General features: G+C 47.9%; 1 protein-coding gene across 1 annotated transcript in view; it reads left to right on the top strand.

The window, feature by feature from the left end:
- Positions 1-14,258, top strand: part of IGDCC3 (immunoglobulin superfamily DCC subclass member 3) — a 106,027-nt gene that overhangs the window by 15,417 nt on the left and 76,352 nt on the right. Inside the window, exon 2 of the mRNA XM_083586433.1 lies at positions 2,744-3,049. Coding sequence (XP_083442559.1) covers positions 2,744-3,049 — 306 coding nt within the window. The remainder of the gene's footprint in view (positions 1-2,743; positions 3,050-14,258) is intronic.

Here is a 14,258-nt window from a genome sequence, read left to right as displayed (position 1 = left end):
ACAACCATATGTCAGGAGTGCTTTGATGGTGTTTCCTGCTTGGCAGGGGGTTGGACTTGATGGCCCTTGTGGTCTCTTCCAACTCTATGATTCTATGATTCTATGAGCCTGAGTATCTCTGTTGGCAGGGGCAGACTTTGGTCTTTCAAATTTCAGCGGCGCCCTGTGCCAGCCCCAAATTCAGCATCCCCACGTCTCACCTTCCATTCTGCTCAATTCGTTGTGTCATAGTTTCGGCGCCCAGTGTGGCAGAACTGGTTGCACTGCCCAAATCCACCTCTGCCTTGGGTCCGTGCTGACTAAGGCCTGGCTGCTCCCCAGCCCTCAACTTAGCCTGCTTGTCAAAGGATGGAATTGCTCGCACCTTTCCCCACAAACACTATTCTGCATTGAAAGGAACTAGTCGCTTCTCTTTTGCAAAAATGAGAACCCATCTACTTTGGGAGACTTGGGCACTTTCAGAATTCCCCCTCTCGCCTTATATATGGCAACTTAAATTGGATTACGAGGGGATCAGCATGGAGTGAAACCTGAGATGAGGCAGATGGACTTGGGCAGACAAAGATGCGGGTTTGGGTTACCGAGCTGCATGTCAGAGGTGAGGCTGCAGGAACTTTTCCAAATGGCGACTCCATTTGAGCGGTGGAGGCTGAGAATAAACATGGCCTTTGTCCGCCTCCTTTTATTAACCCATTAAGCATCTTAAAACATCAGGCTTCATCCTGTCGCGGAAAGACTCATCTAAGATTTCCCTCCCTCCCTCTGCTCCCCCTCTTTAAAGAGCTGCCTGTCTTGTAAACAGGAAGGTTAGTACTTCTAAACATTGAGGCATATAGGTGCTGTGGAGCAGGGCTGAATTGATCCAAGGGAACCGTATTTCTTGCTGGGCTGTGGGAATTAAGTTTGGATTCCATTTAGAGGGGAATCCATCTAATTTGCACTTTCTGAAACTTAATGCGAACCCCAATACAGCCATCCTTTCAAATTTCATCCTGCAATGCAGTTCTCTGTGTGTACAAAAATGCATCTACTGAGGTAAAGTTTGCACATATTGGTGAAACCGACAGTCAAAAATGCTTTATATCAGTCAGAGTTACATATGCAAATGGCCAAATTGTATACTCGAATGAATTTGCACTGAATTCATGCGGCTAGGTTTTAACGAGGACTCTTGGAAACAAAAATTCACATGGAAATGTGGAAAACTGAATTTAAAGATGGGGGAAATGTGGGAAACGGAAACTGACCTATCTCTAACCTAGAGGAGGGAAGCCTGGGGGTGGTTGCAATAGCACTCTTTCCAAACTTGAGGGGTTCCCCACAGGAGAGCATAAAAACATGTTCTCTGCTCTTGTGAAGGACTGGGCTAGACCGACTGGATTTAAGCTACAAGAGGGCAGGTTTCAATTGAACATTAGGAGGAAATCTCTAACTCTGGATTTCCTGCCTCAAGCAGGTGATTGAACTAGATGACCCCCCCCCCCCAGCTGCAGGATTCTGTGTCCTGTGATCTGCAGGTCACATACACATTTTTAGCATTCCCAGGTGCAAACCTTGAAAGTTGGCTTTCTGGCTTCCTTGCAAGTTAGTCCCACGACAGACCTGAGTAACTCTTACCTGTGCATCTTATTCTGTTTATAGACAGCACTGAGCTATGTGGACCAATGGGTGACTCAATGATCACATAGCTTCCAGTATTTGAAATTAGCCAGGAGCCAGGCACATTTTGTGCCTAACATGGGTCCAGTTGCGACCATGTGGAGATCTTTGGATGCCAGGTTGGTGACTGACATCTCCATCTGGCTGGCCTCTCCAGCCTTCTTAAGCAGGTAAACAGCTTACTTATATTATATACAACAGCGTATTTATATTCTACCTTTTTCTCCAAGGAGTACATGGTTCATTCCCCTCCCCAGTTAATCCCTACAACGACCCTGTGAGGTAGGGGCTGTGACTGACTCCAAGTGACTCACCCAGTGAGCTTCCAGACTGAGTGGGGATTTGAACCCTGATCTCCCAGGTCCTAGCCTGTCACTCTCACCACTACACCACACTGACTTCCTAGAGTACTTCTGCTGTGGGGCAGCTATATATATTAAGCAGGTAACAAAATACGGAGACAGCAAAATGTCACTTAGAGAAAAATGTGAAATATTGTCCTTGAAGCTTGAATTTGTATTATTCTGGATTGTTCTATTTGATGTTTTAATGTGTTGCAAACCACTTTGAGATATTTTCTTTAAAATAGAAAGGAGAATAGAAATGAAAATTAATAATAATAAATAAATAATAAATAAATAAATAAATAACAAATCTCCTTGGAAAAAAGGCACCTAGAGTCTCCATTGTAACCAAGCCTGTAACCAAGGCTTAAGGTGCCATTTGGCGATTAGCTTATATATCTGAGTTGCTAACACTGGACTAGCTTCCTATGTTGACATTTAAATTAGCTCTCTGTTATGAACCATGAGGAATCTTTATCACTAAGAGAAGGACCACAGCTTGATGGCTCCATCTTCAATCCTTTGGCGTTTCCAACTAGGTTTGGGGAAGAGCCTGCCTGAGATCTTTGGAGTACCACACGGCCAATCACTGTAGTCGATGCTAAGCAAGACGGACCAGTGGTCTGACCCACTTGACAAGGCAGCTTCCTGGTTGGTGATCCCTGCCATGGCGGGAAGACTGTGTCTCTGTGGCCCTGGAGATGACCTCTCCTTCCCCTTCCCTCCTCTCTGTGTTTCAGACTTGAGCCGCTCCACGGAACTCTCCTTTGCCATCGAGCCCAGTGACCACATAGCTGTGCAGGAGCAGCCGCTGGTGCTGTACTGCCAGGTGGAAGGGATCCAGCCCATCAGCATCACGTGGCGCAAGAACGGGGTGCTGGTGGTGGACAAAGAGGACTCCTTCACACTCGCCAACGGCTCGCTGTACTTCTCCCACTTCCAGAAACTGAAGGGCGATGGGTCCTCGGACGAAGGCGAGTACGACTGCATGGCTCAGAATCGCTTTGGGATGGTGGTGAGCCGCAAAGCCAGGATTCAAGCAGCAAGTAAGTTGAGGAGGTTCCTCCATCTTGCAAATCCTTTATTTTGCCTTTGTTGACTGTTTGACATTTAATGGATATGCAGTAGCTAAGATGGCTGGATGGTGTTGATGGAGCACAGGTTATAATTGCTAGAATGGGCAGGTTTTTAAATGGTGATCAGAATATTTCTAAGTATTTGGGTGACAGTAAGCAGGATGATGCGGGTGGCGCTGTGGGTTAAACCACAGAGCCTAGGACTTGCCGATCAGAAGGTCGACGGTTTGAATCCCTGCGACGGGGTGAGCTCCCGTTGCTCGGTCCCTGCTCCTGCCAACCTAGCAGTTCGAAAGCACGCCAGAGCAAGTAGATAAATAGGTACCGCTCCAGGGGGGAAGATAATCGGCGTTTCCCTGCGCTGCTCTGGTTCGCCAGAAGTGGCTTAGTCATGCTGGCCACATGACCCGGAAGCTGTATGCCGGCTCCCTCGGCCAATAAAGCGAGATGAGCGCCATAACCCCAGAGTCAGCCACGACTGGAACAAATGGTCAGGGGTCCCTTTACCTTTAAGCATGATGAGGGGCTCTACACCTGAAGCTCCTTTTTCTTTCTCAAAGATTGGAGTGGGGAATCCCATAGTCTGCAGTTAGGGCTGCAGTGCAGAAGGAAAGTTGCTTTTTCTTATTCATTTTATTTTGCAGGATATATATTTTTTTTAAATGGAAGAAAATCTACATTTAAATGTGTGTTTTCAAGGAAAGTATTTTATGTCAATACAAGTGGTACCTTGGTTTAAGAACAGTCCTGTTTAAGAACGATTCGGTTTACAAACTCCGCAAAACCGGAAGTAGTGTCCCGGTTTGAGAACTTTACCTCGGATTAAGAATGGAATCCGAACAGTGGAAGGGCACTGGCAGTGGGAGACCTCATTAGGGAAAGCGTGCCTTGGTTTAAGAACAGTTTCAATTTAAGAACTGACTTCCAGAACAGATTAAGTTCATAAACCGAGGTACCACTGTACACATTTTTAGATAATGTTTTTGTTGGTGAGAACTGTGCTGGAACATTGGGGAAGTCCAAAGGTCCACAGATGCCACATTCACAGATACATTTATATCCCTTTGAAAAATGTAGCTCTGTGCAGGGGGTGGGGGGGAGATATCTCCTGGAGCTCTCAGCATCCTTGACAAGCTACAGCTCCCAGAATTCTTTGGAGTAAGCAATGACTTTTTAAAGTGATGGATACTGTTTTGTCTGCGTGGTATGAATATGGCCTTAAATATGCCCCGCTGTGTTCAGATTTGCACATTAAACGCAGGAGGCAGGGATCCGGTCAGTTTTCTATTGCATTTCTCAATGATTGGATTCCTTGATTCCTTAAATTAAGGGATTCCCTCTTTCTCTTTCCCCTCCCACCCCCTTTAATATGTGTTGTATCTCTGGACTGAATGGGGTGGTAGTGGTGGTGACAGAAACAGATCACAGTGGATTGCAGGAAAGCCACATGCTGTAATAAACATTGTCCAGCCACACAGTGATTTTCTATTTTTTTTTATCTTCGTGGTGAAAAATGGGGAGGAGGGAGGGTGTGAGAAGCTGGGATGCTTACTAGGCTGGAATTTTGCCCTGGAAAGAGACTCTGGAGAAGTATGCTATTGGGTGAGATCAGTGTGAATGACCTGATCTTGATTGGAATCAGGCTGCTTGGAGAAGGCCAGGTTGGGTCAGGATCAAAGGGGGGTAGTGGTCCAGGGTTGCAGGGGGCAGAAGACCCATTAATGTTTCTGCAGCTGGGTCCATGCAAGGTCCCTATCCCTAGTGTCCTAGAGCCACCGCATCAGACTGAAAGGGGAGGGGTTTTTTAGTCGCTGCGCTCCAAAGTATTTAGGAACACCAAAAACAAGAGGTGCTTCAATTTCAAGAGAATGGGGTGCACGTTCTGTTATGTGCAGTGGAACTACAACTAATCCAGAATGTGGCAGCTAGACTGGTGAGTGGGAGTGGCCGCCAAGACCACATAACACCAGTCCTGAAAGACCTACATTGGCTCCCAGTACGTTTCCGAGCACAATTCAAAGTGTTGGTGCTGACCTTCAAAGCCCTAAATAGCCTCGGCCCAGTATACCCAAAGGAGCATCTCCACCCCCATCCTTCAGCCCGGACACTGAGGTCCAGCTCCGAGGTTGCGAGAGGTGAGGTTACAGGGAACCAGGCAGAGGGCCTTCTCAGTGGTGGTGCCCGCCCTGTGGAACGCCCTCCACCAGATGTCAAGGAAATAAACAACGATCTGACTTTTAGAAGACATCTGAAGGCAACCCTGTTTAGGGAAGTTTTTCATTTCTGATGTTTCATTCTGTTTTTAGTGTTCTGTTGGGAGCCGCCCAGAATGGCTGGGGAAACCCAGCCAGATGGGTGGGGTATAAATAATAATAAAATTATTATTATTACTACTACTACTACTACTTCATGGAAAACACACCTTTGGTCATTCCAAAAGAAGATACATACTAGAGAGCACTCCAAATGATTTCTCAAGTACCGTATTTTTTGCTCTATAAGACTCACTTTTTCCCTCCTAAAAAGTAATGGGAAATGTGTGTGCGTCTTATGGAGCAAATGCAGGCTGCGCAGCTATCCCAGAAGCCAGAACAGCAAGAGCGATTGCTGATTTCACTGCGCAGCGATCCCTCTTGCTCGTCTGGCTTCTGAGATTCAGAATATTTTTTTTCCTGTTCTCCTCCTCCAAAAACTAGGTGCGTCTTGTGGTCTGGTGCGTCTTATAGAGCGAAAAATACGGTACGTGGACAGAAAATAGTAGATCTCGCTGAAAGGCAAGACATGGAAATCTGCACTGATCATTGCAATGCATCCCTGATTGTTATTGTATAATTATAAGATTACTGTATAATCTTGGAAGGTTGTATTATCTTAGAGGGATTCCATACTCAAACACAGCCAGCTGCACTGCATGGGCTCTGGGACTGTAATCATGCAAGGTATGTTAAAAATTGACCTCCCTCTCTTACGCGATGGGGATAAGTTGCTTGCTGGCTTTTCCTATTCGCCTGCTGCAGGTAGGAGCATCACCCAGTGGTTTGCAGGAGGCTCAGGGGAAATTTATCCAAGGCATTGCACTAATGGCGAATCCTGTTGAGCAATTTATCATCTTTAACTTGTCTTGCAAAACCGAGAAGGCTTCGGCATTGCTACAGCCATCAAGTCTCAGCACATAGAAATCGTAAGGGGGTTCCTAGCAATTGCCCAAGGACATCTTTGGAATAATTGTATGTTTGCATTGTAAGGATGTAGGAAGAGCCAGTGGCCCAGAGAGCCCAGTGGCCAACCAAATGCCTGTGGGAAACCCACAAGCAGGACCTGAATGAAATAACACTTCCCCCCCTCCAGAGGTTTTCAGCAACTGATCTTCAGCAGCATTGCTGCCTCTTGTGGCTAGTGTTGTTGTTGTTTAGTCGTTTAGTCGTGTCCGACTCTTCGTGACCCCATGGACCAGAGCACGCCAGGCACTTCTGTCTTCCACCGCCTCCCGCAGTTTGGTCAGGCTCATGTTTGTAGCTTCGAGAACACTGTCCAACCACCTCGTCCTTTGTCGTCCCCTTCTCCTTGTGCCCTCCATCTTTCCCAACATCAGGGTCTTTTCCAGGGAGTCTTCTCTTCTCATGAGGTGGCCAAAGTATTGGAGCCTCAGCTTCAGGATCTGTCCTTCCAGTGAGCACTCAGGGCTGATTTCCTTAAGAATGGAGAGGTTTGATCTTCTTGCAGTCCATGGGACTCTCAAGAGTCTCCTCCAGCACCATAATTCAAAAGCATCAAAACTTATGGCTAGTAGCCATTCATTTATGTGTCCCGAATCTCCAGCATTCACCTTCGTTGGATGTCTATGAGTTTTAGCATTGTAAGAAATGGAGAAAAACTTTTCTCTATCCACTTCATCTGTGCCATGTGTAATTTTATAAATTTCTTTCATGTCACCCTCTATCATCTTGCATGGTTCTCTGGATTGGACGTGCTCCATGTATAGTTTATCTCTCTGGGTGTTTTCTTCACGGCAGGCTCCAGGTTGTTGGCCAATCCTTTGCCATCCCCAGGGTCAGGGTGGCTGAACCTGCCAATTCCAGTTTCTCAATCTTCCATTCTTAAGCTCAGCTTGCCACATTTCTGCACCAGTTTGCGATTTTCAAGAAGCCCTCATGACATTCACCAGCAGGTTAATGCAATTTTGCTGAATGGACACGTTTTCCCAAGCCACTTTTGCATAGCAGTAAAGTAGCAGCAACAGCAGCAGCAGCAAACAACATTATGGGGAAACCTGACGCATTAAACAAGTTTTAGCCAGAAACTAAAACTCAGCAAGGTGGATGCTAGACAGGCACCTCTCCGGAGGATACTTCAAACCCAGAGAGTTATCAAGGAAAAAGGCCCTTTCTCCTTATTTGGAGAAGGGCTTCTGTACAGTGGTACCTTGGGTTACATACGCTTCAGGTTAAAGACTCTGCTAACCCAGAAATAGTACCTCGGGTTAAGAACTTTGCTTCAGGATGAGAACAGAAATCGTGCTCTGGCGGCGTGGCGGCAGCAGGAGGCCCCATTAGCTAAAGTGGTGCTTCAGGTTAAGAACAGTTTCAGGTTAAGAACGGTCCTCCGGAACAAATTAAGTACTTAACCCGAGGTACCACTGTATATTATTTAGCCATCAGGCAGGGTAACCCAGAACGTGGGGAACCGAACTGGCCCTTTGAATTCTCCCCAAGCCTTCCCACTGGCCCTGCATAATATTGGGAGTGTTTTTGCCTTGCTGGGACGTGTTCTCTTGCTTGCCTGTATGCAGGATAGAGAAGGGGGTGTGACTGTGTGCAGAAACTAGCCAGCTGAAATTGACAGCTGTCGCTCCGCCCGCTTTCACCTCTGGCTCCACCTACCAGTGATATGCGGCCCTCGGAAGGTTGCCCAGAGTGGCATGTGGCCCTTGGGTTGGAAAGGGTAGCCCTGCCACTGCTTAGGCATTTCTGCCTTCCCGGCTGCTCAACCCCAGATGTAGCATCTTGGCTTTTTAAAGGGAGGCTCCTTCTTTAAACTTGATTTTCAGCAGCTGGCTTGGCGGCGGCAAAGGCGGGGTCAGCCGGCTTTGCCTAAGGACCGCTTGCGAAGTGGCTGGGATGAAGGCTGAACCTGGGAGCTTCCCTGGTTCCCAGCCTTGGCCGTGACGTCTGGAGCAGATGGCCTCTTGAATGCAGCTCAAAGACGGCCACCCTTTCCCCTCCGCCTATTGTCCCTCATTGTTCGGAGCTGAATGGGGCGCTGCTGAAAGCGAAAGTCTGCTTGCTTTGCGGAGCCTGGGAGATGCGGCCCAAGCGATGTGGATTCTCGAGAGGGATTGAAAAAGAGGCCTCCTTCCTCGCTGGGCTTGCATCCTTAAGAGGACTGGGAAATGTTCTCAGAGCACACACAACTGCCACCTTCTTTCACATCTACCTCTCAGATTTTTTGGGGAGGGGGTGTGAGTGGGAGAGGACTCTCCCCCCCTCCTCTCTTTTCTTCTGCCACCTCCTTGCAATTTTCCTGCTTGGAGAGGGTGCTCAGCCACAGACAATTGGCCATTTTCATTCTTTGCTCTTTCCCAGGGCGTTGAATACTTGCACACTGCTAGATGTAGGCAGGAGGAGGGCCCTGTGCAAGCTCAAGTGCAGGCAGCTCCTTCCCCTCTTGCCTTGGGAGAAGGCGGCAGAACGGACAAAGCCCCATCCCTGGTAAACAGCTCCAGAGACAGGAATGGTCCCTGCAAGAAAGATGAACAGGTGTAGCCCAAAAGGCTAGCGGCCTTTTATCTGCATAATGCATTCTTAGCTAAGTTGCGGTGGGAAAGAGGCTGAGCTCTGCACTTGAGTTCCTTGCAGAGCGGACCGACTTTCAAATGCCATATGGCTGGGCGGGGGGGGGGCAAAGAAAAACCCGTTGGGGAAAAGTGCTGGAGCCCCTTCCTAGGGAGGGACAGCTACAAAGTTGTGTGGGGGGGTTAGTTTAGAAAAGCTAAGGTTGCCTTCTCCCCATTGGGTGCTATGTGATCCCCACTGGCCATCAGTCTCTTCCAATGATCAGGGATGGTGGGAGTTATAGCCCATTTTTGGGGAGGGAGGGGGATCAGGTTGGAGACTGTTGTGGTAGGGAGGGCTCTATTCCATTTTGCTGTAGTTCGGTGGCAGAGCATCTGCTTGGCATGCAGAAGGTCCCGGGTTCGATTCCCAACAGCTCCAGGTCAGACTTTGAAACCCTGGAGAGCCTCTTCCAGAAGGTGTAGACCAGAGCTTTCCAAACTGTGTGTTGCAACACGTTAGTGTGTTGGCTGCAGTGTGTAGCTGTCCCCGTACTCCTCCAAGGGCTGGAAAGAGGTTCATTTAACCTCCAGTTTCCTAGCAAAACTGGTCGCGAAATGTCGCATTTCCAACAAGTGTCACCAACAGGAAAAGTTTGGAAAGCTCTGGTGTAGACAGTACTGAACTAGAGAGACTAATGCAGGGGTCAGCAAACTTTTTAAGCAGAAGGCCAATCCATTGTCCCTCAGACCTTGTGGGGGGCTGGAATATATTTTGGGGAAAAAAGAACGAATTCCTATAGCCCACAAATAACCCAGAGATGCATTTTAAATAAAAGGACACATTCTACTCATGTAAAAACACGCTGATTCCCAGACCGTCCGCAGGCCAGATTGAGAAGGCGATTGGGCCAGATCCGGCCCCTGGGCCTTAGTTTGCCTACCCATGGATTAATGGTTTGACATAACTTTGGTTTAACATAGCTAGCACTGCAGGAGCAAGGGCAGTGCAGGAGGGGGAGAAGTGAAACTCACAGGAAGAACCCTAACTCTCTTTCCCAGCTTCCTAAACAACGAATGCAGCCAGGCACCAGAGTTTAACACAATCAGGATTGTAGCATCGAATCCAGCAAAAGCAGAGGTTGTCTGGGTGCTTGTTCCTGGCTCGATAAAATTAGGGTTGCTTATGCTTGGAATGTGTGTCTGAATTGACCATTAGTCTGGAGCCTAAAAGGTTTCTGCTGATCATCTTATGGCATCCCCCTTCTCGGTTTGGGAGCAGCCGCTTGGCCTCTCGACTCTCTTCCCCCGCCCCCCAATCCTTTCTGAAGAGGAGCCACAGCTAAATAAGCTGGCACCTCCTTGAGCTCTCGCTTGATTAACAGCAGCGCTTTGTCAAGGCCAAGATCAGGCCCCAGCCCCCTCCTCTGCTAGCGTCCCTTTGATGCCGTCTCTTGCGCCCACCACCCTCGCTGAGCTCAGTGGCTCGGCTTTCACAGGTCACAGGAAGGGAACAATGGAGGCAAGAGGCCTTGGTGGAAAGAAGGCAGGAGGAGCAGCAAGCGGGATTTTGCTGCGAGGCGAGGCTCCAGAAAGGAAGCAAGGACCGCCTTCTGATGCACAGAGGGGGCAAAGGGCTGGTGGCAGCATCCAGGTGGCATGCAGAGGAGTGGTGGTGCTCAGTCCTGCCTCCACTGTCAGAGGGAACAATGCTTCTGATTGCCCTTTGTTGGAAATGGCAGGAGGGGAGAGGGCTCTTGTGTTTGGGTCCCACATGCGGGCTTCCCACAGGCGTCTGGCTGGCCACTGTGAGAACAGGATGCTGGACTAGATGGGCCTTTGGCCTGGTGTAGTGGTTAAGAGCAGTGGACTCGTAATCTGGTGAACCAGGTTCAATTCCCTGCTCCTCCACATGCAGCTGCTGGGTGACCTTGGGGTAGTTACACTTCTTTGAAGTCTCAGCCCCACTCACCTCACAGAGTGTTTGTTGTGGGGGAGGAAGGGAAAGGAGAATGTTAGCCGCTTTGAGACTCCTTAGGGTTGTGATAAAGCAGGATATCAAATCCAAACTCCTCCTCCTCTACTACTTCTCCTTCTTCTTCTTCTTCTTCTTCTTCTTCTTCTTCTTCTTCTTCTTCTTCTTCTTCTTTATAAAATAATAAATTTTATTAGTGTTTTCCACACAACAAACAACAACACGAAAAATATCAAAAAATAACAATACACAAAACACAAAAACCAGCATAGAAAAAAAATCCATATCTTTCAATTTAATAATATAAACACTAAAAAACAACAACAACATTTACTTCCACCAGTCCCACAGCACCTCCTTTACCTCTCATTGTATCTTCCTGTTTTCTTGTTTTCCTTATCATCTCTATCCTAGCATCTAGATATAAATCCTTCTTTCTTATCCTTTCACTTCACAAGGTTATTCCAGACTTGGCTAGATTTTCGTCCTCGAACCTTGGCTTTTAAGGTATTCATTTAGGCACTCCCATTCCTTTTTCACTTCACTTTTTGATTTTTGTCTTATTATATCTGTCAATTTGGCTAATTCTAAATATTCTGAAAGCTTACATAACCATTCTCCCCTAGTGGGTAACTGATTCCCTTTCCAATACTTGGCCACCAGGATTCTTGCTGCAGACATCGCGTATAAGACTGTAAACAGGGTTTCTTCTAATGTTCTTATGGACTAGAACAACTCCTGTGGATGATTTAGGACAAAGCAAGCCACAGGCCCTTCTAGCTCAGGATGGCCTCCGAACCCATTGCCAAGAATTGCAAGTGGGGAGACGGCTGTTGTTTTCCGGCCCTTCTTTGGGGCTTCGCATTGAGGCATCTGGTTGGCTGCTGTGAGAACAGGTCTAGATGGGTCCCCTTTGACCATCAGGTTCTTTTAATGCTCCTTGCCAAAGGCTGGAGGTGGGTTGGGGAATCTTTAGTCCTCCAGATAATAATAATAATAATAATAATAATAATAATAATAATAATAATAATAATTTATTATTTATACCCCGCCCATCTGGCTGGGCCTCCCCAGCCACTCTGGGCGGCTTCCATAAAAACCAAAAATACAATAAAAGATATGGCTGAACTCCCAATTCCTATGGTCCTTGTGGTCAGGGATGGTGGGGGGTGGGGTCCAATGACACCTGGAGAGCATGTGATTGCCTCTTCTGGTGCAGAGAATGCTGAGGTAGTTGGATCAGTGACAGCATCCTTTCTTTGTAGGAGCTCAAAGCGCCTGAGTCTCTGTGTTGTCAGTTTCTCCTTCCACTCAGCCTCTGCTGCTGCGGCCAGCAGTTCTTCCATGTCTTGGCAGTGGGTGGGGTTGGTTCATTCCGTCACCCCCCACTGCAGAGTCTTGGCTGCATCTGAATGAGTTTTCTGGGAGGAAACTCGCTTAATATTTTATTTCATTTCAAGATTCAAAGTTACACTTTGCCACTCAACGGTAATAATCCTGTTCTGGAATACTAATGACTTCCTGCTCACCCATCCTCAGTATTTATAATCATGATTACACACAATTGCGTTTTTAAATTCCATCGCATCCAGTTTCATCTTTAACAGGTTTCTTAACGATGTTCTGCTATTTCTTTTTCTCAAACTTCAAACCCCACTGTGGACTTTGCATATGAAAAGGTATTTTTAAATAGACGAGAAAAGGTTTCCAGTCCTTGAAAGATACTAAACTCGTGCCTCTTATCAGCGCCGTCAGTTTTGCCATCTCTGCGTATTCCATGATTTTCATCAGGTATTTTTCCTTTGAGGGTATTCGTTCCTCCTTCTGTTTCCGTGCATAATGATTCCTTGCCGCTGTGGTTAAATAAACATAAATACAGTTGAAGCTTTCTTTGGAATTTCTCTGTCCAGAAAACTCCAGGTGCTTAGAAATAATGTTTATTTTTCTGAGCCCAATGCATTTCAGGGCACCGGCAGCGGGAGTGGGGTGGGCAGAAGGGAAGAAATCTTTTTGCAAAGGTACCAACCCCCTTCGCATCAGGGATACTGCAGCAAGTCCCACAATATCTTCTGGTGCGTTAGAAAAATGTTGCTAAAAGGTGGCCTTTGGGAACAGGCTGGGCTTACAGTAAAAAGAGTTTTGTAGTACAGTGGTACCTCAGGTTAAGAACTTAATTCGTTCCGGAGGTCCGTTCTTAACCTGAAACTGTTCTTAACCTGAGGTACCACTTTAGCTAATGGGGCCTCCCGCTGCCACCACCGCGTGATTTTTGTTCTCATCCTGAAGCGAAGTTCTTAACCCGAGGTACTATTTCTGGGTTAGCGGAGTCTGTAACCTGAAGCGTCTGTGACCTGAAGCATCTGTAACCCGAGGTACCACTGTACTTGGGAATTCCCTCTCCCTCCTCTTTTTAACTGCCTGGGGCTTCTACCCATTTTTGTGTTTGGATTTTATGCTCTGGAGGGTGCTATGGACCTCACTCAGACCTCACATGGGCAAGGGAGGTTCTCTTACTCTCCTGTCTGCTTTAAAAGGAAACTTGCCCCCCACCAGACCGAGGAAAGCCTGGGGTGGGGAGGGGAAGTTTGAGTGTGTGCTGGGCAGTCGGTAATTTGAGAAAGAGTGATTTAAGGCTTCCAGACATCCCGAGGCAGACTTAGCCGGATGTTGGGCCCGATCCCTGGCCATGGTGAGCATGAGGCCATCCACAAGAATCTCCAGGAGAAGTGGGCAGAGCTCAGTGCTTCTGCCACTGCCTGTCCATTCAGAGCTGGGCTGTGCGCATTTGAGCTCCTGCCATGGCAACAAGTTCATCCTCAGGCCAACGCGACGGTGGATGGCAGTGAGGGGTGTGAGCAAAGCAGTGTTATGAGGAGGCAGGCGGTGGAGGGTGTGTTTGTGTGCTCTAGCTGCCGGAGCAAGTGAGAGGACCATCCATCCCGGGAGACCCGGTGGAAGGCAAAATGCAATTACTGAGCCCGAGGTCCTCTTCTCCTCTTCCTGGTATGCTTTGCAATTGGCAAAGAGGCCCAGGGCCATCGTCTCAAGAGGCCACGGCTTTGCAGAAAAGCACGAACTTTGGGCAGGCGTGGGGAATCTAGCTTAGCCCAAGGCCCGCATTTCCCCATGGGGAACTTTCCAGGGTCCGCAAGCCAGTGGGGGCTAGAGGTGAAGGTGGATGGGGCAGCAGGTGTGCTTCTTACCTTGTACAGTAGTTTGCATTCCAGGCTTGTGAAAGTCAGGAGTTTCCACCACTTCCCCACCCAAAACACATTTCTCCAACTCTACCCAGCTTATTCATATATTTGAAGGGGCTATAGCAGGGGTCAGCAAACTACGGCTCCCAGGCTGGATCAGGCCTACCTGGGTCCTAAATCCGTCCCGCACCATGAAGCCGGAACCCGCCACAAAGCCGAGACTCCTGGCAATGGCAA

This window comes from Podarcis filfolensis (genome assembly GCF_964270895.1).
Source record: "Podarcis filfolensis genome assembly, chromosome: 14".
NCBI classification, from domain to species: domain Eukaryota; kingdom Metazoa; phylum Chordata; class Lepidosauria; order Squamata; family Lacertidae; genus Podarcis; species Podarcis filfolensis.
The sequence above is the reverse complement of the archived record's forward strand: the minus strand, read 5'-3'. Positions and strand labels throughout refer to the sequence as shown.